This window comes from Lottia gigantea (genome assembly GCF_000327385.1).
Source record: "Lottia gigantea unplaced genomic scaffold LOTGIsca_29, whole genome shotgun sequence".
Taxonomy (NCBI): Eukaryota; Metazoa; Mollusca; class Gastropoda; family Lottiidae; genus Lottia; species Lottia gigantea.
Window position 1 is genome coordinate 2,804,979 of NW_008708943.1, and position 17,046 is coordinate 2,822,024.

At 33.3% G+C, this 17,046-nt stretch overlaps 2 protein-coding genes across 2 annotated transcripts in view; one reads left to right on the forward strand and one right to left on the reverse strand.

Moving 5' to 3' along the window:
• Positions 1-711, forward strand: part of LOTGIDRAFT_161576 (hypothetical protein) — a gene marked incomplete at both ends in the record, with an annotated part of 13,570 nt that extends 12,859 nt beyond the window's left edge. Inside the window, one exon of the mRNA XM_009056942.1 lies at positions 376-711. Within this exon, the coding sequence (XP_009055190.1) occupies positions 376-711 (336 nt within the window). The remainder of the gene's footprint in view (positions 1-375) is intronic.
• Positions 712-5,738: 5,027 nt separating this feature from the next.
• LOTGIDRAFT_118680 (hypothetical protein) lies at positions 5,739-7,270 on the reverse strand (the record flags this gene model as incomplete). Its single annotated transcript, XM_009056943.1, has 5 exons — positions 5,739-5,884; positions 6,077-6,172; positions 6,350-6,445; positions 6,698-6,790; positions 7,180-7,270. Coding segments are annotated over 5 exons (522 nt in total), but the record flags the coding sequence as incomplete, so codon positions are not given.
• Positions 7,271-17,046: the final 9,776 nt, after the last annotated feature.

The window sequence follows — 17,046 nt, forward strand, 5'->3', positions numbered from 1 at the left end:
GGTTGATTTTAGCCTTGAATATATGTTAATAGTCTTCAGAAGTACTAGAAATGTACGAAAGTCCCATAATTCCTATAAATATACTTCTAAGAATTTTACTCACTATTTCTATATATGTCTTTTCTTTATGTCACAGAGTATCTTAGAATGACGAGTAGTCATTTAAACATTCAAACGCGGATAATTCTGGACTCACGTGGATTTAAAAGCTCAAATTTCGATGCTGTGCTGTGAACACTTTTACTGATTGGCAAAGCTAAAAAAAACGTTGCTGTTTGGTCCAAAAAACTGATCCCTTTAACTGAATACACATTTTTATGCTTATAAATCCATTTATTTTATATATTTTTTGAACTATTTTGTGTTTTACTTCAGATTATGTGTTTCACTGCGTTTTCCGTGGTGTCTCTGGTAACAGCTGTCGTCAGTATCCAACTGCTTCGTTTAGGTCTGGTGAACCACACTACAGATGGACATACCTTCCAGAAGGAGAACAAAGACGTGTTGATTTATATCGCTCTTGGATCTGCTGGACTCGAATGCCTCATCTGCTTATTCTCGTCGGTAGTCAGTTGTCAGATTGCTAAAATCGCCAAAGCGGAGAATTCAAAACAAAAAGGCGGTATGTTTCACGTGAAAGTATTGGGTCAGAAGGATATAGTCGTGGTTACCAAGCCCCACACTGATAGAGAGGAAGTTACTGCAGTATGAACGAGTCTGGATGAACAATTAATTTTAGAAATTATTGAAGATGAAAGCACGTGAATGAACTAACGATGCAGGCGCGTAACGTTTCAGATCTTTTGCTCTTAGTGATAATTTTGATGGACTTGACAGTCGGAGAGTTATATGCGACGCGATTTGATGTTAATCTTTTATTGAAGTTTTATTAATACGGTTTAGAGCTGAGATCGTTAGTTCGTTACGCGTCTGCATCAATAGTTTACGTCAGATTTTGTTTAAGATATCTGATGGGCTAGGTTAAAATTATTTCAATCATTTTATAAATTGAACCGCATTTGAATCATATTAATCATACTATACGTGTTATATACTAGTGAAAATTGGGGCGGACATACATTGTTTTGCAACAAATATTGGTTAGGCTTATAACGTGGACAAAAAGAAAGGTTGACGGTGTAAATAGTGTGTTTTCTTTTCTGTACATAGACATTATATCTTTAATCCTTTTTTCTTTCATGTAGAGTATATTCACACATGGAATCATTTCGAAACGTAGTTAAAATATTATAACAATTTGAGTAGAAGAAAATATAGCGCGGACCTCGTTGTGAGCACCAACTTGTTAAAGCTTTCTTCTCCAAGCTGCTTAAGAGGTGCAATACCTTACGTTAATGTCTGATTGAACCAAATTTGACAAATTGGGTCGCGGTATTCGGGATTTGTTTCTGTGGCTCTCTAATGTTGTGTAAAATATTTAGCTTTGGTTATATTTATAGCGAATTTCCATCTGTATGCAAATATAGTCAAAAATCCATTTCAAATTCCATTGAAGATATATTAATGTAGACAACAAATGCTGCAATCATAATAGATTTTGCTAAGTATACATTTCTATTGTTGAGAAAAATAAGAATGATAAGTCGTTGATAACATAATCATCTAGTTTATTGTTTGTGTATAATTACATGTCTATGTCGTAGAATCGGCTATTGGCCTTTATATTTGAATAAAATATTATCATCTACTCAAAATATTATTACGGTCTAGCTATATTCATCATTGATTATATCATTCATTTTTCTTTCAGCGCCAATCCAAATCTGACTTCTAGTGATATGAATTATACCATTCCCTTCAATCATGTATATGAAATTCTAGCTATTATTAGTATTTTACATGATCAAATTAGAAAGTGAAATAAATGGTTTATTCACAATTTCATCTCCTTTGTTGATACATGATTCCAATTGTAATTACCAATGCTTAAAAAACCTCAGTGGTAGTGAGCAATTATTGATCTCGGAGTGCAGGAATGTTAAGCTGACTTTAGGTTTGTTTTGAACTAAATACAATAAAATGTGAAAACTCACATGGAGTTTCAATGAAGCACATAGCTACAGAGAACTGTTCTTGTGACAATGGCAGGTTTCTCTGATCAGATTAACTGGGTTTATGGCGGTAACAACTTTGTTTTGAATGTTAATCGAAGAAGAAAGACACCATCATTTCTATTTTAAGGAAAGGTGAAAAAGATACAGCGGGTACACAATTCATAGCGATGGGTTAAAAATGAAAGGAAATGAAATGAAACTTTTCTGCACCATGTGGGCTAATGAAGACAGGAAACGCATGCAGGGTGCGATGAGGGAAATTCTGCCAGGACAGTGGCATTAGCCTGCTCTTTTTCGATTTGCAACTGTCGAGGGATCTTTAACGTGGACAGCCTGTAGCACACGGGGCCTCGGTTTATTGTCCCATCCGAACGACTAGACGCTTTTTCTATGTCAGCCCCTCTTACCTGCATCACTGACAGGGGGAAACCGGGTTGAAAAATCCGAAGGTATTATCTCGACCTATGCTGGGATTGAACCTTGGACCTTCAGGTTAGCGATGGGTTAAGGAGGCAAGCAACATATACTATTGGAATGAGACAGAAACTGTTGGTGATGACTACGAAAAAGTCCTACTTACCGTGTGGAACTTCAGTGCTAAAATGCATCTATACATTTTTATATGACAAAACCACATGGGTATTCATGATAACCAGAATTAAATCAATTATTTGAATTTCAGATTTTATTATCAAAGGCAAAATATAACAAAAATATAAAAGAAAATCAACAAAAGTAAAATAACAAAAAATTGCACTAAGAATGTGTCCATTATGATGGACGGAATATTAAAAGAACTTGTACAAAGTATATTCAAATGCTCTTGGAATATTATATCATGAATGTTTCTTTTTATACATTTACAAACAACAAAATGAACTAAAATGGTAAAGAAGCGCTATTAGGCCGATCAAGTCTAGTTGATGGAATATGCGCAACATTGGTAATCTAATCCGCTTGTAAATTCTTACAAAGTTAACTTATTATGTTTATAATACTAAAAACTGTTTATATATCTAAACAATGTCTTATCTTTAAATGTACATATAACTATCGACTTCAAATTGAATTTACTTTCTTGAGAGAATGTCTTACAAGATCTACACCAGTAATTGAAAACCCGGGTTGACTACAAGCTTCTTCAAATCATTATGATACGTCCGGATTTACAATGACTCTTTTATGGGTTTTCTATTTAGCCGCACAGAAACCCTTTCATGGATAAGGAAGTTTTTAACAATATTGTTGACCTCCTTAAACAACTTGAATTGTAGAACTAATCTACATTGCTTCTTGTCTATTAAATTGGAGACAAAAACCTGCAGAAATTTCCACAGAATCCATTATTTTTATTCCCAGTAATTTCCGGCATTTACATCTGATAAACATGTCTCAGGTCTAAAGGTTAAGCATAAAAACTGTATTAAGCTTCATTCTCGATATCTTCAAATTGACAAGTGTAGCGTAAATTAGGTTTTTTCTAACTCATTAGTATGACTTTTAGAAAATAAACTATGAAGAAAGTCTGCTTCAAGACAATTTGTGGTGATTAAGATACAAGAAATGTCAACGTCTCATGACATTATAGATTCTCATTTCAATAAACGAACTTTTAGGATGTAAACAGTCTGAAACTAGGTATTAGAATTTACAGTAACTTAGTTTAAAGCCCATATAAACTTCTCCGCCTTACAGAAAAGATACCCCAGAAAAGATACTCCTGTATATTCAACCATATTTTTGGCAATATTGTATTTCTGGTATACTTCACTTAATTTTGACAAACACAACCTTATAAGTGTTGATTTCGAAACCGATGTTCAAGAGAAGATGGTGTTCTTAACATCTATAGCTGTGATCTTCTACTAATTGCCTTAAAAAATCTTAACAAAACGACAAAACATCAACGTTTTCATACACAATACATAAATGATTATCACCTAGTTCTTGCACTTCGTCCTGTCAACCGTAATTCAAACAATAATGTTCCAGGACGAATCAGTGTAATCGAATCGAATCTGCTGAAGACTGGCCTGTACACCAAGCTATCAAACTTAATTAAACACGAATGTTCCAAAACAGATTGTTTTCAAACGCATCTATACGCCGTTCGAAATGTTTCTTTAGCAACTGTTACATACTTCAATCTGCAATTAGAAATAGAACAATGTTTAGAAAAAGCATTGGTTTATTGGAGGGGCATGAGCTATTGAATTGAAGATTGTGGTAAGTTGGATGTAATGACAGAAGTTCAATAAATAAACCAAGTACTAACAAGTCCCAACCGAATGTACTTTTGATATTTTGATAGCGTAATGGCCGAAACCACTAGTTTTGCATTACTTTTTATACCAGAATGCCAGAGGGCAGAATGTAGCAGGTGTTGAATCTACTGTAAAGAATCGCTATGTTTTCTACTTGACTATCATTAACTATTCTATGGAGTGCTATGATATAATATACGTTATGACTAGAATATATGATAGCTGAAGTAAAGTATATACCTAGTTTGTACACATCGCTTCCATTTCCAGGGACCACATCTTGTAACGAATTCTTCTTTAATAACACGTCTGTAACTCTTTTTATGTGGTACCATATACTGCTCATATTTACAATTTCTATAGAAAAGATATAATAAAATTATAAAATACAAAAAAGATCAATTCGAAAATGTTATATTACGGAGAGTAAATGAGGCATGAGGATTGCAAACTCGACCTTAACAGACGAAACAAAACTGACACAACGTTTTCTTCGGATATTCAGGAAAAATCACTTTCAGTCACTAAGAAGCGTCAAAATATATTGTAACTGTAAAGCATAGTTAATGTGGATTGGTACATAGAAATAACAAGTTATAGTCGTTAACTTACCTTTTTTCGCATCTTTTACCACCAAATCCCTTTGGACATTTACATTTATTTTTTCTTCTACATTTTCCTCCATTCAAACATTTCATAACACACTTTTCTGAAACAAATATAAAATTAGTTATTAGTGGTCTGGTTGCAGTAGTCACCTACCAATAAAGCAATTACGTCCCTTTATAGTAACATTATACAACTGGTTATACAAATGCTACCGAAACACGTTTGAATACAAAATCCCCGTCTATAAACTAGTTTGGTAATGGAAGTTAACAGTAAAGTTCAAAATTCTGGAACCCAGGCGTATGAGCTAAGTAAACCAGCTCGCAAAATAGAAATACATTCATCGGCAACGTACTGAAAGACTTTTTATCGATGAATTAGAAAAAAGATCGTTTTAAAAACAGAACTAACCTTTGTGACATCTTCGACCATAAAATAAGCCAGTACAAGAGCATCGATTAGGTCCAACACAATTTCCGCCGTTTTTGCATTTCTTGGTACAAACAACTACAAAAAAAAACAGATCGATTATATTCTAATATTTGACCCAAAAAAATGAATATTGCAATGGCAAACCAATCCAATGTTGCATGCCCTGTGTTCTTGTCGCTTTGACTTAAGTGGTGTTGCAATCATTGTATCATTCAGTTAAAAGAATCTTCAAAATACTCTCTGGAAGAAAGGCCAGGACGCAATGGAGGCAAATGAGACCAATAATTCACTATGAAACGACGACCAAACTTTAAGAGTGTCTTTTTCAACTATGTATTATGAATCCACCTAGATTGCTCTACGGATTATGTAAAAGCTGAAAACTAATTGAGTGAGACAGATACTTACAATGTTCACATCTTGGACCAGAATAACCTTTTCTACATAAACAAGTATTGGGTGAAACACATTTCCCTTTGTTCAGGCATTTTGATCGACATTTAGCTGAAAAGAAGTTCAGTTCATATTATTTAAAAACAATAATTATATCGATATTATTAGCCAACGATTTTAGTAAATTATAGATTTTAGATAGGTTTTAAGGGTAATGTAAATTGTTGAAACGTTGTGTATTGAAAATGCATTGTTACACTATTTTCATGTGTTATCAGGTAGATCAATGCTAATTGAACATACCTTTATGGCAATATTGACCTCTATAACCTCTCGGACAGGAACACTTCTCAGGTGCTACGCATTTCCCGCCATTGAAACATCCCAGGGAGCAGACGGCTGTAAATAAAGGACAATATTGTACAATAAATGCATACTTATAACATAATGAATATCTGTAGTTTTCTAATTTAAATTACCATTACGTTGTGGGCCACGATAATCGAATGCAGCTTGCTTAGATTATCAAGTATTGAGTTATCTCCCCTTATCTCTGATTAAAGACTTGATACTTACGTTGTGAGCAATCCGCTCCTGTGTAGCCTTTTGGACATTTACAGACATTAGTTCTAACACATTCCCCGCCGTTATGACACGTCTGGGCACAGTAAGCTGAAATATCAGATTTGAAAATGAAATGAAGTGGTGAAGAATGGGCAAAGCAGCACCATATACATGTAATTTTTATAGATAATCTCGCCAACAGCCGCAATGTATGATTCTGAATTTGAGATTTTGAACTGTCAAACCAACAATATCAATACAGCCTGAGTATGACTAAAGACAAAGCATAGATTTAACAGCACAAAGAAAGCATACAACTTTGATTATTCGAATATTTGAATATAAAGGGAGACTACTCACGTTTACAATCAGGGCCCGAGAAACCAACAGGACATTCACATTTTCCTGGTGAAACACAGCGTCCACCATTCTTACAACCTTCTTTACAAATAGCTAGAAATACAAGTTAATCTGATAACATTCGATATTTTCTAATAGCAATATAATTTATTTTTCAGCTGCTTTATTCATAATCATTAAAACAATCGGAAACTACTGTTGGATCAATTCTGCGTGATATCACAATTTTCTGTCTTTGTATGGACTATGAAAGTTACAATACTTACGAGTTCCACATGTATTTCCGGTATATCCGTCTGAACAGGCGCATTTATTTGGTGTAATACAGGAACCACCATTTTGACAACCTAGGTGACAGATGGCTGAAAGATCAAAAAGAATTTAATTAATCTTTAAATATTAAGAATATATCATTGATGAAAGTTTACAATAGATAATGCCAGGTTTATAATCAAAAAAACAAATTATTTAGACTGACTTACCATGTTGACAATGGTCGCCTTTATAACCGAGAATACAGCGACATCTACCGTTACTTTCACAAACTCCAGAATTCAAACATGGAGTAGGACATGGTTCTAAAATAAAGAATTTATATCTATGTCATTTAAAGAATGATTAGGTTGGAAGAAAATATACTATAAAATCTAAAACACAAGTTTTAAAGTTTAAAATTTTTTAAATTAAGAGTTTTTTTTAGATGATAAGTTCTTGATCATAAACCCATTTACGTGATATATAACAACAATTCATTTAAACATAACAAATTATATAATATACACAGATGAAGAAGTTTATAAAGGAAAAGGGAACATTCAGTAAATACATAAGCATAAAGCTGTTAATGGATAGAACTATACAATCAGACGAGGTAATACTTTATAGAACAGAGCATTCCATCGGCAGAAAAATAGAGACCCTAACCCATTGGCATTAAAAAGCAGAGACAATATACACATTAAAAGCATTAAGCTACTAGTTGTTCGCGACTACTGTATTGTAAGCAGCAGGTTTATTAAGTCTACCTGCTACAACCAGAGGTCAGAGTTCATAGGTCATTCTAGCACCTTTACAGTGTTGGAGGTAACACAGGCGAGACTGGACTGGGGTCACATGGTAGGTACGACAACTCTCCCAGCTTAGTAGATTATTACTACAATACATTGTCCTCATTTGTCTCCCTTTACCACAGGTGGCACTGCAGCTGGACCAGGCTGACCAATCAGAAACGAAGGCTGAAATTCAAATTTGAATATGAAATATGAATACACAATTCACATCTTTCTTATTCTTGGTGTTAAGAAAGCAAAACTTAAATCAAACAACTCACCTCTGGTTGTTGTTGGGAGCGTTGATGTTATGGTTGTCACGGAGACAGTATTTCTATTAGAACCTTCATCTCCGATTGGTTCAACCTGGAAAAGAAATTCACATCATAAAATATAGAAACAGAACACGGGATATGACGTAGGCTCTATAAAACCAAATGGGATAAAATAAATCTCGTTTGACGTCTTTACAATTGAAACAGAGAAAAAAAAAACACACCCTATGCCCTGACTGTTGGTAACATTGCATCTTTGCCACTTCCGGCCTCTCACTCAATACCAATTGTTCTAACTCCCCCTGAAAGATAAATCATAGACTGGCTTATTATAAATAACATTTATATTGATAAATAACACTAAGCTATATTTATATGTGAATAAGAATTGTATGTCTTGGACGTCATAGTAGCAGCATAACAGTAAATATTACGAGAATAATGAGAACTGTGGGCCTACTAACCTCAAACGGATTCCCATATCTTGGAAAATATGGACCCAGCGACAACATCAAATTGCTGCCAAAACTTGATAAACTACTCCTCTCTAATTTATCAATCATGACATCATCACAATCTTTATAAAGCTTTACGTCATTTCCGGATAGACTAATAGCAAGTTGGTGCCATTCTCCATCAGTTACATTGACATTAAATGTTGGCATAGTAACACCAAAATAATTGTCATCTAAATAGTCCAGACGAATTACTCCATTTCCAAAATACAGACCAACTCTCTGACGTCCCTGAATGTCGCTTATAGACAGAAGATAGCCATTGAATCCATAGTTCAGTTTCAACGTCACCAAGATGGCGAAGTCACGTGGTAATGTTATATCATATAAAGTAGCGACCGGTAAGAATAATTTAGCACGAGATGAGATGACGTAAGCAGATGGTCGTTGGACACTCTTAGTGACACCTATCGGTTGTTTTGGAATTCCAATGTTTGTGAGGATATCTTTTTGACCTGCAAAAGAAATAGTTAACTTGATAAATAAAATAAACCAGATCTAACCCACAAAAGCAGTAATTCTGGAGATAATGCATTTTTCTTTTATTCATCTATGTCAAGGAAATGTACATTTTAAATACAACACTCACCTTCACATCTATAACTGTTGCATTCACGTGACTCTACAGCTTTACCAATACAATCTAGGTCAATGTCTCGAATGCACGTTCTTCGTCTGACCTGATGACCCGAATCGCATGATTTGGTACAGGAACTCCAGTCTGACCATTCGTCCCAACCTGGAATTCATAAAATCACGAATTGGAATTATTCAGAGATTTCGAAATGGGGACAAATCTTTTAATACAATAGCAACCTTTGAAAAGTCGTGTTACAAATTATCAAAAGCCCGAATAGTACCCTTTGTAAGGCCTTTGTTAAATACGAAAATAAATTTCTAACCAAGCAGAAGTCTTTGACGTCAATTAGTTTTTGAACACATTTAGACGTTTTACAGCGTGAAATATTGTTACTATTCTCTGTTGGATACGCGCTCTAAATCAAATTAAATATCATATAATGTTCGCACATAAATTTTATCTTCAGACTCGGGATCAATGTTTTCAAATCAGGCGAAATTTTAATCCTACGGGTTTTCAATTTTTGTTAATGTCCAGCAATGGGCCTCTTTAGAACCAAGGGACGTTGTTTCGAAAGCGATATATGTTGGCGAATTGCTATGTATATCTAGCTTGTGTTTCTCCCTCAGTGATCGACCTGACTACACTCAATAAACCCACCTAGACCCAAGAACCGTCATCTAATTTATAATATTTAGTGTAGCGAAACTAAGGTAACATCTTTATCAAAAAAACTTAATTTGTCTTTTCACAGGCTTGAATATCGTATTTCTGAGCGGTTCATAATAAAATGTAGAAATCGACCACAATACGGGTATAATTTCTAATTTATCGCTGTTTGTCAACGGTATATGTTTTTGAAGGTATTTATATAAAAAGAACTCAATTAAGATAAAATTACAAGTGTTTCATTGCTTACAAATTGTGCATATTTTTATTTTCAAGGTTTGCTCCTGTTTCTACAGGATCTCTTTATAGAGCAATATCAGTTTTATATTCCGTACCCTTTTATGTATATCTGAGAAATACACCCATTGTTATTATTCCCATGTTCTGTCTACTCTGTAAATATTTACAGCGGTTTTAATTAGATAGAAGGTATCAATGCAGATTGGTTTTGAAAGGCTACTGGTTTTATGGGATAAAGTTTGGCCTCTCCAGCAGACATGGATGTCGTTGGGATTATGAACATAACATATACTTTTATTTTGTTCTTAAGAAATTGTGGTTATGTTTGTAATTTAACATGATGGTGCAACACATCACTTTAATGATATCACAAAACATTGAAAGTGTTAATAGAATGCTAACTAGATACAATTCTATCGTCATTCAGACAGTCTCTAAGCCCTGACAAAATATTTTGTTTGTGTTCATGTGTGTCATGTCTCCTTCTTGTTGTTATTTTAATAAAATTAGGTTTCTCACATTACCCGTCTCACAAAATATCTAACTTATTTCACGGGGTTTCGACCATAGGTTTAAGTTTGCCTTATCCCATCGTAATATACATTGTACTAGTAACAATTAAAGCCTCAATGACCATGATGTAGTGATTTGTTTAATTTGGGAATGCTTTGAGACTGTATGACATGCCTGCACAAGATTTGTCGATGCAAATTCCAAAACTGGGCAATCCAAGATATTTCAAACTTTATCATTTGAAAACATTTTCAATCTGAAAAGTTTATAAAAGTTCGGGATTCGCGATAGAGTTCATTGGTAGCGAACGGAACAAAACCTGATCTGAATTGAACAGACTGTGTTTCAGTTCAGTTTTTGTCAATTAGGTGAGATACATGGTAACTTAAAGAAAGTTTTCAAATATTTTATTTTTGTGTGAGCCGGCTCATTTCTTTCACAAACAAAATGGTCGCTAATTAACGTAGGTGTTTTGTGTTCTTTTAATTTGTCGCTAGAGTCAGATTACAAGTTTGATACCTCTATTGGGTTAAAAACTTCATCGTGTGGGGTTAATATTGGGTACTCGAGATTGAAATATGTGGGGGTTAATATCTAGAGATTATATAAAACCCCGTGAATATAGACTAGAATTAACATTACGGTTGATCAAAATCTTATTTCAATGAACAAATGGTGGCAGTAAAGGCAAAGTTTTTCCACGAGGTTTTTTCCTGATGTTTGCTCTACCACTGCGTTTATGTGAGTGTTGGTTCTAAGTTGTCCTGTACCGAATTATATTGCCCTTTTATAAAACACTTGGTAAAAATTAGGTGAAGTGGGGAAGAATTATATCCAGGCATTAAATTTCATCAATTCATCTTAATCCGACTAAAGCCATCAAAAAAGCACAGTTTGGGGTCCAATTTTATGAAACTGGGTAAATGATAGTCCTTATGTCGAGTTCGTGGTTTAAGTGATAATATAAGGCCTCTTACATCAGAAATATGCTTACATGTCTCGATCTATAATTATAAGCATGAAGCATGTCATCGCCTGGGGTACAAGTTTATGTAACTATGAATATTTCCTAGTTTAGAAAAATTTTGATATGTCCGTTGACTCACTTGACTGTTAACTTTTTGTCTGTTCTCCAATCTTTGCCAGTAACGTTCGCAATTGATTTTGGTTGATGATTAAGAATTATGTATTGTTTTGCATTTATAGACTTCATTGGCCAAAACACATTATTTGTGGCAAATCACAAACTTCAGAAACAGTGCTGTGCTTGATTAACGTTTATCTCAAATTTTTGGGTAAAAAGGGTTGTTGCGGGGTTTGCTGTTGTGTCCTAACGTCTTTATAGTGTATACAAATGATAAGACATAAAGATGTTGAAAGGTTTTCAATTTAATTGAGAAAATGATTCGTATTTGTTCACATTACCCATTTTGTTAAATGTTTGACAGAAATGATTATTTATGAATTGTAAAAAAGAGAAAATTAGGGGTCCTGTCTTACATATAATTGTGGCGGTAATCTTACTGGATGCTTATCGGGGATACTTTTTCATCCCATCTTTAACACCTCCATAAACTTGTATTTGTCACGACAAAAGAAAATCATAAAGCAAGATTTGTCCAACAAACTATCATTAAAATAGAATTAAAATTTAAATTCAAGTCATCGTTTAAATAAGGTTGTTTTTGTAAAAAGGGTCGAGGTTTCTTGATGGATGGTAATTGCCTTAAATTTTGTCATATAAGTAACTATTTTGGTAATTTGTACTTTGATTCAATAGAATATTATATCAAGCCATTTATAATGAATGGAATTTCACAATCTTGAACTACCAAAAGAATCATCATACCAGAAAAAAAAACTTTCAAAAAAAAAGAATCTGACCTTATGTTCAATGTAAAATGGAAAAAGGTGAAATTTTTACCACCATATTGATTATAAGTAATAAAATTACCACACTTGATCAATTCGGTTTTAATATTTAATAGACTGAATTCGCTTGATTACTTTTTAATCTTATTACATTTTTTATAATTTAGTTTGACACTCGGGTAACATTTATTTGTCAATCTTCAAATGTTAATGCAATTAACCGGAATAAAGTTCAGTTGAAAAATATCAATGAATAATATTCGAGTGAAAAAATACTCAATGCTTTGTAGCAAAGTTTTATTTATTATAACTTTCAAATTGACGACTAATGAATTTCGATTAATTTGTATTTGACTGGACCTTTCGCACTTTTTTTTAACTTCAACATTAGAGTCAACATTATATAAGAGACCTCGGTTCTTAATTCGACATTTTGGCTATTTTAGTAATGTCTTACAGTAACAACATTAATCTCACAGTAATGTGCCATTTTAAACGACAAAAAACGAGAATATGTTTGTCAACCATTGTTCAAACAACCAATAAAATTATTGAAGCGACTGCTGTACGTTAATAACGAATTAGTCACCATAACAACCACGTCTAAATCTATTTAATATAAAAATAGCTCAATTAAAATTTAAGGCAAATTGAGTTTTCTGAAAAGAAACGAAATTAGAATTGGAGTCCTGAGGAGAAAACGAAAGGTTTTGAAATGTGAAACTTGAGTTGAGTTTAATATCGTCTAAAGACTAATAGCGTAAATTGAGAGGGGACAGTGGGGGTCTACTTCACAACGATTTGGGGACAATGAGAGGGGGTGGGACCGGCTTTGTGTTCAATAAGTGTTGTACAAGGATGACTTTCTGTGTAAGGTCTGTTTGGCGTCATATTTAGTCTTGTACAGGCACCTACTTGTATTTATATGTGTTGAAGTGAATTCGCATCTTGCTTTGAGATCAATCTTATTTATTTCAATCTTGAGCGAAGTGCTCACATTTTAATTGTGTTTGATCTCTTCACACAACGCATCATCTTATTACATATTGATCATTGGCCTAACTACCTGAACATAGAGCACTATCACAACCGTAATTCAGAAGTTAAGAACGGTGCATATATTTATTTAAGTTATTTTACTCGCAGAAAAATATCTATAGTGAGTATCCATTCTGAAACCCTAACTCATTCTTAATATTGTAAATTGAGTTTGTAAATTAAATTGTTTTAAAATGTGCGTCCGTCTTGTCCACAAACTTAATTTTCTGAGGGATTTAGCTACTAATATTGTAAAGAGATTTTCAAACGATGTGCGACATAAAACACCAAAAAGACTATTTACATTCCCTTTAAATTGATTCCCCGCCGAGTTAGATATCCTAGATGTATTTTCTAGTCGTCTGTGACCAGGTAAAACATACCGAGTGAAACTCGACTCCTTTAATCTCAAGATTACAGGTGAGAAAAGTAGATTTTATCTCAACTGAACATTTATAGATAACAGTAAAACATCTAACTTTATTATTTGTTATGTTTTCAATACCTGGATACGTTGAACTGCCTCGTGGTTTTATCCATGTTATTCAGCAAACGAAATAGTCCTACGGAAAATATGGTATAAGGGCCAATTGAATGCTATGCAATTATATTAATATTGTTTCCGTCCTTCATGTTTTAAATACATGCGTACGTCTACCTACTTCATGATGTTATCAATGATATTCTGCAGTTGAAATGTGGAAAGTATGGAATGAGGGTCCCAATTGAATACATGCATTATTCTCATAACCTCCCCTTTTTGATCGGTAGACTTGAAGGATAGAAAATAAATGTTTTATTGATACGAATTTTTATATACGCGTTCAAAAATTGGAATAACGCAAGGCTGGACGTTAAGACCTTTATTGTTCATATAGTAAGTGAACGTAATCGACGCCAAAATACAACCGCAAAAAATTCTTGAAATGAAATTATTGCAGTATTTAAAAACATATTAGATTATAATGTCCGCCTTATTCTCATCCGAGGCTAGACTGGGTAGTTTCCTGTCCTTTGAAGTATGGCGAGGACATTTTTAAACCGCAATAAAAATTACATTGACTTTTCAACAATTCTTTTATTGACATTTTATTCTTTTAAATTTAAAAATATTTCTAACTCCAGAGGCGGACTGGCGCTTTCAAATGTGTGAAATATTTCTATCCTCGGGGATTTGAAGACATTTTGAAATTTGAAGCTTAAATGCTTGAATATAAATGACCTATTTATGTGTATGCAAATTCAAAACAATAGTTTCGAATACGTTTTTTTTCATATATTTTCTCGTTTAAAATATGATTAAGTGCTGCTCGATGGGTTCACCAAAATTGTATTTACTTTTCGGTATACGTTCTTATAGTTCAGAACATACAATGTGTTCAGCAGGTTACTTTTTTCAATTTATTTGACCACTAGTGAATATTAATTCAGTTTTACATACTTAGTCCTTGAGCCATTCTCTGAAACCAACAGTTTTATTTCATCCCTCAATTCAAGTGAAAACTTTTAGATGTCGTTTCAAAGACCATATTGACAAAGAAAGGTACAGATGAGTATCCTTTATTGAAAATTGATTGTTAAATATAATTAAAATTTAATCAAGATTTGATGATGTACACGTGATATTCACACCTGAAACTGTTAAAAGATAATTTTTTTTAAATTCCCTAACATGTCCTGGAGGCAAAATTTCATTTAATCTTTTTTTTAGGAAGGGTTACACCATTATATTATTGACACTTGTTTTTTAAGTCGCCAAAAGGCTTGGGGCTGTGAAAGTGATGCTGTTTGTTAGATAATTAAAATTGATTATTTCAGCAAAAAAAATAACATTTTTTATTTTTAAGATGGAGAACAGAAAGACGGAAGACATCCAAATCATTTCATTATATTTCTAAAAACTTTTGATCTATTTTGAATTTGAAAATCAGGGCGAATATTAAAATATTTCCTTTACCCACCAAGTATTTCTTGTCTCATCTATGAGAAATGTTTGAATTAGTTGAATTATCCTGATATCTGATATCCATAATCCAACAAAATACAAAAAGGGTCAAAATGTCGAAATAAGAATTAGGTAAAAGAGTCAACAAACTTTTTAATCCTCGTGCTATTGATGTAAATCACACCTTAGCCCCTAAAATTTTACAAAAATTGGGGTAATATTTCAATTGAGTCTTCATATGTAAATCTACGAGCATATATTACATGTTTTATGCACATTTCGGCAGTAAACAAACATCATAAAGTAAATTATGTTTTTTTTAAATTGAATAGTATTTTCAAGAGAGTTGGTAGTTGTAGGAAGACTTAGCTTGAAATTATTGTTTACAAATTTTATGACTAAACATTTCCAGTATTTTTTTTAAATTAATGTTTTCTATTTATGAAGAATTAAAACACATTTTAAAAATATATTTCTACACTTTTTGAATTTTTTCCTTGTCACTATGACAACTATTCCTATAGTACTTTTACAATAAACTGAAACTTACCTAAATAATCCAAAACTTGTTGTTCATTATCCTCATTCAAATTATCAGCAGCTCCGAAAATATCATCATATTTAGCTGATAATCGTCCATCAAACGTCGTTAAAAATAAGATATAAGTTTTCCCTTCTATCACATCAGCATAACAAACTGTTTTATCTCCAAAATTACTGATATTATACACCTTATAGTCACTGGTTGATATATTCTTTATCATATCAACACCTTTATATACATCTAATATACGTACTTCAGCACTGTACGTTCCGGCTTCCGTACGATCCGTCTTAAAAGTACGTAATACTTTAGCTCCGACTACGATATCAGCCATTTCAGCACGTTCGTACACAGATAACGGATCCCACCCGTTCAAAAGAAGGATACACGAATTTGAAATGTTAATTAGTTGAATAAAAATTAATAAATTTTGAAACATTGCCATTTTAATCCCTTTGTCTAACACGTATATATTTTCAAAGACTTTTGGTTATTCCTGTTTTGCTGATTCAAAAATGATAAAAATCCAAAAATTGCTGATACATACAAAATATAAGATTTATATTGCGGTTTCGAGCATATCAATGAAGTATACTTTCTTGGTTGTTGGACTTCATTTATAATACTGCCGGTTAATCTCGTCGTCGATTGGTTGAATTTATACACAAAGGTGGAATATGATGACTATTATTAGGCCTAATAGTAATCCCGCGGTCGGACGGACTAGATGACATCTTTATTAGCCGTAGACGGATTGCCGGAAGAAATCAAGACGGACTACTCAAGGAGAAACGGGGTTAAAAGATTAATTACAGGTCTAATTCAAGACACTGGCCAGCCCCTTTTTGTGTTAAAGGGATTCTACTTTCTTTTTCGTCTAGATCACGAGATTAAACAATCATTTTGTCATTATTAGCGCAATTAAATATTCACTAATAGGGTTAAATGGCGAGAGGTCTCGAGCACGGGAAGACGACTCGACAAGCTTTAATGGATAAGTTAAGGGGCACGTCGTTTTAGCGGATAAAAATTAGTCGAATTTCGGACTCTTTACTCGCCTGAGACTAGACACGAACTTAAGGTTTTTAGGTTCTCGGTATTATCTTTGT